At 40.1% G+C, this 9,108-nt stretch overlaps 1 protein-coding gene across 1 annotated transcript in view; it reads right to left on the reverse strand.

Moving 5' to 3' along the window:
* Nucleotides 1-6,696, reverse strand: part of LOC128948886 (inositol polyphosphate 4-phosphatase type II-like) — a 128,693-nt gene extending 121,997 nt beyond the window's left edge. Inside the window, exons 1-2 of the mRNA XM_054293645.1 lie at nt 6,690-6,696; nt 3,044-3,057 (exon numbers count right to left, since the gene is read on the reverse strand). Coding sequence (XP_054149620.1) covers nt 3,044-3,057; nt 6,690-6,696 — 21 coding nt within the window. The remainder of the gene's footprint in view (nt 1-3,043; nt 3,058-6,689) is intronic.
* Nucleotides 6,697-9,108: the final 2,412 nt, after the last annotated feature.

Consider the following 9,108-nt stretch of genomic DNA (forward strand, 5'->3'; position numbering starts at 1 on the left):
AGAGCACCGGAACAAGGACGGAAAAGGCCACCATGACACATGGAAGGACTCCCTCTCCTCTTGAGGAACTGAAGTCGAGTATTCTAAAGGGTGGTGCTGGACCCAGAATTGATTTTGGATTGTATTGTATTGGGAATTTGGGGGGGGGAGGAGGAGGAGGAGAGTGTTTTTGTGAGGTTTTCATTTTCCTTGTGTTTTTTTTTTTCCCCTTTCTTTTGTGTGTAGTTTGGTAATTGTTTTTGTAGTTTAGTTAATAAATTTTTCTTCTTTTTCAAGTGAGAGCCTGCTTTGTTTATTCCTGGTCAAAATCTCACAGCAGACACCAGAGAAGGTGTATTTTCATGGGGGCATTTGGCCTTGTGCCAATGTCAAACCTTTGACAACAAGAAAATGCTTTACCCGTGATGTACTCACTGCCCTTTTCCCGCCTTCTCTACAGTCTTCTATTTGTGGTAGTAAAATCCTGCTGAGTTTAATTCATGCACAGAATTCACTTCCTATAGTTGCATCAAAATAAATAAGAAAAGTTAAAGTATTTATTTGTGACAAGAGATATTAACTACTTTGAGCTCATTAACTGAGGCAAGCAGTAGCACAGCCCTGATGCTGTGGGAATTATTGCTGTAACACGATTTCTGCAGAACAGCTCACAGTCCAATCCAAGGTTTATTTCTGCTACAAATGCCCAATGATTTGAGCTCACATCTGCTCTGGAGCACAGCCTGGAAGAGCAGGGCATGCCTAGCAGGCCTGGATTCCCCCCCACCCAAAACTGGATTACCTGTCCGTTTGGAGGAATGGTGGGACTACATTTGGCAGCTGTAATACGTGGCAGCACTTTTTGAAGAACAGGAAAGCCAGCTCTGCTGCAGACTGGAGAATCAGAGCTGTGACACCACAGCCCTGGGAGCAGTTTCACTGCCAAAGGGACATATCCAGTTTGTTTGGTTTGATCTCCAAGCATGGAGATCCGTGCTGTTGCAGCTATGCTGGTAATGATATCAAATTATAGCTCGTTTTAACCTGACTCTTATGAGCCTACATAAACATCCAGACTTGAAAAAAAATCACCCAAACTAATAGAAAGCATGATGGTTTCTAATTAATTACAGGTAAGAAAGTCAAGTGATAGCATGACTGAGATTCTGGGATGTAAACAGAAGTGGAAATATTGCCACAGACGAAGTTGCAACTAGGGTAGCCTGGGGTCATTCACATATGCTGCAGCTCATCTTGATTTAAATCTTGCATCTTATTTAATTTTTTATTGCCTACATCCAGCTTAAAATGGTTGAGTAGTAAAAAATGCTAAATGTATGTAAATCAGAGATGAGATCAATACTTGCCCCCACAAAAAGGTCCTACAGCACAGATCTAGAATGTTTCACATAGGAACAATACAAATGCTACGACAAAAGAGAAAGGTATTATCTCGTGATTTACAAGCTACATCAGTGGGATTCCCTGGGAGAGACTCTAGTCCTGAACTACAATTGTAAGGAACAGTTACAGAAAGTCCTTACATGTTTGCAAAAAGCTTATCAAGTTCTATTAGTTCTCTAGGGTAGATCTTCTCTTTCATAAGTGGCAGTAGAGGAGCCTGGAGCTAGAAAAGCAGTAACACAGGGAAAAAGTACTACCAACCCAGTTCACTTTTATCACTTACTGATAGGATATTATTTTCCAGCATCTGTCAGTCAAAATGAAACTGGAAGGGAAGGACAAAGTCCAACTCCATTAACTCAATGCCTGTTACCTGTCCACAGGTGACAACTCTATTGAAGAAACAGCAGATCCCATTTTAAGTCCCTGTAGTCTAATCCAACACCAAATTTAAAATATATACATTATAAAATGCATATACATGTCCCTTCCCTTCTTAAACAGAGAAGAAATTCAGATTTGATGCTTAAGACACTCCACATATTCCCATGAAAGAGCACAGTGAGGGGACAGAAGCAACCTGCTGGCTCACAAAGGTTGAAAATTTAAACAAATAGACCAATAATTTTCTACCTGAAAAAATTACAAGTTCTCAAAACATAGAACTTTACTTTTGTAAGCAGCTCAAAGACAGTCCCAAGCTTCAAATCATGTCCTCGATTACCTTCTTCTAGATAATGAACATATATACAGCCAGGACAGAAGCTTGCACTTGCTTTCATCATGCTGGGTGCCAACTACAGAGCAATTCAGTCAATTCAACACAGGTGTCAACGTGGCCATTCTTGATGGCTGAGAGCAAACTAATCAGCTGGACTCCAGCCTGCTGCAGAAGAAAAATACACATCTCCCACAGGTCCTGTTATGACATCTAGCTCTGTCCTAGGCTAAGACAAAGGCTTAGCCCTTGTCTAAGGCTGTCTTGGATTATCTGGAACACATCAAATAGTACTCAAGCTCTTTATTTGGCAGTTTAACCACTCAGATTGTTCCTCTGACCTCCATGTATCAGCCCAAGTGAGTAACTCCCAAGAATAAAAAGCTGACTCTGTACTCAAGAGTCTACAACACTGGAACCCCAAATGATTCACCTTTAGCTGTAGAGTTTGGACTGCTACAAATCAAGAACAAAAGCAGCAACAGAAAGCTGCAGGTATCACCACCCAAGAGATTAAATAGGAGTAGCTCTCTCCCAAGTTACAGGCTCTACTGTCATTCTGGTTTATGCAGAGAAGTAAAATATTATCAGAAATATATTTCTGAAAAGTTATTCACAGCAGTGCTATCAGAGTCTATTCCATGTGTTCTCTGCTCTCAAAAAGCACAAGAGAGCAGTCTTTTCTTTGCCAGGAATACCTGTGCTGACTCATGTAACCAGTTAAAAAGCCAATAGCAAAAAGCCCACCTTAAGTGCATGGTTCTCTTTCTCTAGTCTCTAACATATCAACAACAGATGAAGTAGATTTTAGGCACAAGAGAACAACAAAACCAATTTGACATCAAACCATCTCCCCAATTTGCTAATGAGAGCCGAAGAACAACACAGCAAGAAACTCATTCCTCAGTCAGATCTGTGCACGGACTGAAGCAAAGCGCTTACCGTGTCTTGGGATTTATCTTTGACATCGTAGACCGTGAGTTTTATTTTAGTTTCCTCATAGATGGGGTATTCCGGTGGGAAGGTCACACCAGTCAGAAACAGAGGATCTTTTGTACCCTGTGCAACATGGGCAAACACTCAGTAAGGACAGCTGAGCAATGTGAAGGGTGTCACTGTGGAGGTACAGAAACCCAGAGGGTGCCAGCTGTCTACAGCAGAGAGATGGAAACAGCTCAGTTTTATTACCCAATCAAAGAGAAAAAACAAACAGCCTTAAAACTTTATCAGGAAAGCTAAAAGCAAACAAGCAAAACCCAAACAAAACTACAAGAACTTCCTGGAAAGTTTTTTTAACTGGGAAGGATATGAAGTGCTTCAGAGGCAGAGCCTGCTATCACATTTTTAAACAGCTCAGCTAGTACCAGGTTCTGGAATACAACCTATAATAACCAAAAAACCTTTCTTACTCCCTCAACACTTTTTGAAAGTACCAAAATTTCATCTTAATTTAGATGAACTAAGGATTTAACATGCACACACATACAAAAAAGAGCAATCTTCATTAAGCCACAATACTGAGTGTATAGAAATGCTACAGAGACTCTCAGTATTACATTAAGGATACTGATTTTGTGGAGAGGGGATTGAAATATTCCTCTTTAGGCTGTACTGCTATAAAATAAAATTCCTGTGCTTTGAAACATTATGATTACACTTAAAAGCTGTACACAGAACTAACTATATCATAGCTAAAGATGTACAATTAAATGAATAATGCAAAACATTATTTATAATTTCTTCATGTTTAATTACACCTAATTGCCAAAGATTACCAGGTGGGTATCATTAAATTTTCCATTAAGTAATTAAAAAAAAAAAAAAAAAGGCTTGTGCACGACAAAGGTAATTTATCTTACGGATTAACTTTCTGTGACCCTGCCTTGCCCTCCACCAAAGCTTGACTACAAAGCCAAGAACCTTGATAAAACAAATTCAGGAATTTATTGAGGTCTAGGACATTGTATTAGGAAATGCATCAACTTCTATTTCAAAGAATACATGGTTATCTATCCATCTTTTGCACAACATCATTCCAGACAGTCTGCAATGAGACATCCTGATCAGATACAAGATATTTGAATTAGACAGTTTCAGGATGGTTGAGGGCTGAAATCATAATAATTTAATTAGTAGTTGGTTGAAAGTAATCACACAAAGACCTCATGAAATATTCTCATTGTATTTAAGAGTTAAAACAAGCCTCTGGTGAAATCATGTGTGTGTTTACAATGAGACTTTCCTGCTCTTAATGAATCTCCCCTGTAAGTTAAGCAAGTTACATCTACATTGCTCACCCTTCATTTTCTCTGAACCATTTTCGCTGTTTCTGACACCAATGCTTACAGGGCAAAGTCAGGATTAGCAAAGCAGCCTCAGACGACTTTTGTTGTCACGTATGGTACCAATTACTAATTCTTACATGTAAAGTCACAGACATTACATACACACATTTCTTTCCCAAATTATAGATCTAGAGTAATATTTTTCAAATTGCAAAAGCATCAGCTCTTTAATGGAAAAAATAGAACAAAAACCAAATAGGATAACAGACCATGTAATACACCTATGCTTTTCTGCATTTAAAAATACTTTCCAAACTCACTATACTCTTAATTAAGTTTTATTTTGCATTGCCTTGTCCCTTCATGAGAGCAACTATTCCCTGTTTCATTCTAAACCTGTGTCTGGAGAATTGGAATATTCTCCATGCCTCCACTTGGAACAACAGAGCTTTCATGAGAAGCCAAGTGAATTTCTCTTGATCCTGCTTAAATGCCAAGAACTACAGCACACTTCAGTATGCTTTACTAACTGCCAGGGTGTGCTTGTCTTACCTGGCACTATGCACCAACTTGTTTTATTCCTAACTCACTTTCTAAGGAAGAAATGAGCAATGGAACAATCAGCATGTTAATTGAGTAAGGAAGACTCTCACCTCCACGATTTCAGTGCTCGAATACCGCGCGGCAATGTGCTCTGCTGGATGCACCACTGAGACCTGGACAAACGTGCTCAGCTTCCGATCACGAGTAGCAGCCACTAGACCCTTGCACGCTGGAGACAGTGCAAAATAAAAATGAAATACTCCAAAGCAAACTCCAGGAAAGTGCTGTCAGAGGCACAGGACAAAGCAGACCACGCTCCAGCTCCAGATTAAATCTCCAGAGACGAGTCCATTTAACAGAGGAAGTCCCTTGGAAGTAACCTACCGAAATAGGAAGTCACATGCCGCAGAACTGAGCTGAGGTCTCCTTTCCACTGAAAACATTTGCAGCTTCTGCAAAGCTCCCTGCCAGAGGCTCATCAGCCCCAGCCCACCAGTGTGCACGCGCATACGCTGCAATAGTAAGGAATTTTACCGAAGTACTCATTTCATTTGCCCACAAAATCTCTTTTAGCAGCCTGATTGGATCTTCTCTTGTCTGACAATTTCCCCAGTTACACAACCTTTTCAAACACATTCTAAAACAGCTAATTGCTACCAGTGGTTAAGCTGGTTTCTATCGTTTGTTACTACTTGTGAACTTAGAGCTAGTTGTCAGGTATAAATCTACATACCTAAAAGCAGGCAGCAACAATCAATTCTTTTGTCAGGGTATACAAATGAGAAATGCATTCTGCCTATGTGGCATCATTCTTAAAACCCATTCTACCTCAGAGAGAAATTCTGTTCTAATAATTCACTTTTATCCTGGACTCAGAGTCCCTTACCATGAGATCATTCTTTACACTTCCACACCTTATGCCTTCAAAATGAAAGGGTCAAAGCACTGAAGAAAAAGAAGGAAGGAAGAAATAAATAAACGCATCATCAGCTACTCCACAGAAGGGACACAGATTAATGAGCCATGCATTGAAATATATATGTATTTTATATATATATATATATATATATATATATATATACAGGAATATACAGCAGTGAACACTGCTGTGGGATCTACCCAGTGCTTTCTGCAGGGCAATAAACTATCCTGGGCTCCCAGAAGCCTGAGGCAAGCAAAGACAAGACCATGGTCCAGAGAAGGTAACTGTCAAGAAAGAGCTGAGAGTATTTTTATGAGCCTGCATTGCCTACCAGGGGCTTCCTCAAGTGCAGCTGACCTTTACCTTTCCAAAAGGTGAGTCAGATTATCCTCACAGCAAGCAAGCTTGGTCTGATGAGAAACCAATGCTACAAAAGCTCTGATACATACAAAAGGCCAAGTCAGCTTGTTTTACACCTTTTTTTTTTTTCCTTTGGGCTCGAACCTGCTGCTGGAGTAAATAAAAGGAAAACTAGCTGAAGCTTTTTCACTACTCTTTTATTACAGTTAAGAGAGGCAGGGAGACAATTAAATCTAACCTTCAGAGATTAAAGTTTTTGCTTTAGCCCAAATTGCCAATGAAATCTCCTGGTATATAGTTTCAAATTGACCCCTATTTTAATTTGGTGGAAAAAGTGGGATAAGCATAAAAGTTTGTGCATGATGAAGCCTTCACAAAAGAGCTGATGTAACAGCACCAGGCTCAAACAGCGAGTTGCCAGCAAGTCTTTGCTGCTAAGACTCACTGCCTTATTAAAATGACTGAATACTAGCACTACTTGACATCATCTTAAAAATTATAGTCGATGTCGTGCAAAGCAGTTGTCAAAAGGCTCAGCAGACACCTTCTGACGCTATTTGACTTTGTCCTCTCTAAAGCTGATCACGAGTAGTAGCAGATCACTGAGATTTCCAAATACAGCCAGTTCCCCCCACAGAACCTGACCTCATGCCACCATACAACCCTTAAATACTGCACTCCATAATCATCTTTTTAGAATGTAGCACAGTTTCAGAGGAATGGCAAGAGAGCTCATGTTCACCAGAGGCTGGAACAGCGAGACAGTCCAATTTTTCACACCTACCACACAGGAAGGCTAGCTGGCTCACAACTCACTAGAATGCAACAAAAGTGAGAAAAACAAAGACACACAGAGACACCTAGGAAAAACAAAATCAGACCCCCAAAAAACCTTATCAGTGTCTCTGGTAGGAGCTCTGCAGCCGAACTCTTGGAAAATGTACTACCGCATGATGAATCGAGGCAAAACCCTCACAAATAATCATTTGATCTAGTTGTGTCTTGTCTCAAATACATTATCTAGATGTGACTAAATCTTTTAGCTGCCAAGAGCACAGGCTTTTATGCTACTGAGAAACCATTAACAATAGGAAGAAGATTTGCACTAAGTGGTCACCACCTTGCTGCTATCTGAACATAGGAGGCAATTTATTTCCATGACAGTACTGCAATCCAGTCATTAGATTATTTTTCCTGTAAAAAGGTGGCCTAGCAGCACGATCTTGACTTTCATTGGACAGAGCTGACAGAAAAATAACTCATCTGCATATCTCCAGTAGGGAGGATCAGCACAAAGCATCAGAACTCTTCGGGAAACACTGGTGCAGAGGATAAATGAAATTAAATGAAACCTGCATCTACTTCGATAACAGTGTTATTTATCTCTACTGTGACACTGGACTAGTGTTGTTCACCACTCTCCTTTCAGTCAGAGAGGATATTCAATAAAGTTATCCCAGTAAAGAACACAGAAGTTGCCAGTTTGAGCCACAGTACATCACTTCCCTTCAAAACAGCCCAAATTAAAAGTTTCACAAAACAAAAGGACTACTTTTAAGCTGATGCCAAAGAATAGAAGCTTGTTATATCCTGTTCACAGCCTGGCAAGCTCCACAGCCCCATGCTGCATTATCGCCCTTTCAACAATTTTACTATCAGCACCTTAGGTCTTCAAAGAAACAAAGTGGACAAAGTGAAACATTACGCAGTTAGGAAAGTATGCTATATATTTAAACAAGTTTGTTAGGTAGTATAGGCATGCCCCTCAAAGAGAAACTGATAAAAATACAAGCATGGAAGGCATTCTGAGGCTGTTTCCTTAACTGCAAATGTAGCATTGTGAGAGCAGGTAACAACATCAACTCACTTTCCACCATAACCTACGCCCAAGCAGAGCACAGGTTATGTTGCTTCTCAATGCTTCAGAATGTCTGAATTAACTCTGGAAAAATTCATCGACAAAACACAGTGAAATGAAGCACCAGCTTGTACTTACATGCCAAAAGTATATGAATCTACTCATTGTGACTGTTGACTCAGAGTGTAAAAGCCTGAGTCATCCATTCCCCAGTGACCAAACCTTTGCTGAGCCTATCAGCGTACAAGGAATGTTTAAGGAAGAACCGCATTAAGAATAACTTATGCTTTAATATCAACAAAGAAAAAAAGTTAGGATAGCAGGAAGAAACAAATCCTCTACTGATATTTCACTGTTCTCTGTGCTGCACTGACAGGATGACTGTGCCCTCTGCCCTTCTGAGTGTGTGCCTACACAAAGAAATGAAAGACTGGTTACTGTTTCCTCATGGGACCTTGGAGGATTTTTGAAAAATGTTATTTCTATATTGGAAGAGAGTACAGAGAGAAAAACTAAAAAAAAACCTATTAGCATATAACAGTAAGAAGAAAGGAAACAAACAAAACCCAAAATAGAAATAGCCTGGAAATTCACCATCTACCTTCCCTGAAACTGTAACACTTCTGACCAGGCATTTTGCACTCTCTGCTCCAAGCACAAAGCCCACTGGAGCAAAAAAGAATTAGTCTGGCAGAGAAACAGAGAGATGCAGCATCTCCCAGAAATGGAAAAGATCCAGTAGCCAGAACAAACAACACAGGCAGCGGGAATGAAAGACATTCCCAGCTCAGAGTTGTTTGGGAAATGAGGCAAGAAGGATATCAAAAATTGGGAAATGGCATTGAAACGGAATCGTTTATTTTTGCTAGTGAGGAAAAATACAGTACCCTGGTGAATGTCTCCTCATACTCTGGATTCACACAATGTATGTATCAGCCCATCTCACAGCGTGCAAGGTAGCTCTTTCTTTAACCAGGGACAAACACCGTTTCCCCACAGCTTCATTTCTTCCCATATTCCAAACCAAAACATTTTCCAG

The sequence above is a fragment of the Melozone crissalis genome, unplaced genomic scaffold (assembly GCF_028551555.1).
Source record: "Melozone crissalis strain CALT ecotype California unplaced genomic scaffold, PUWL_Pcris_2 ptg000168l_1, whole genome shotgun sequence".
Lineage (NCBI taxonomy): Eukaryota > Metazoa > Chordata > Aves > Passeriformes > Passerellidae > Melozone > Melozone crissalis.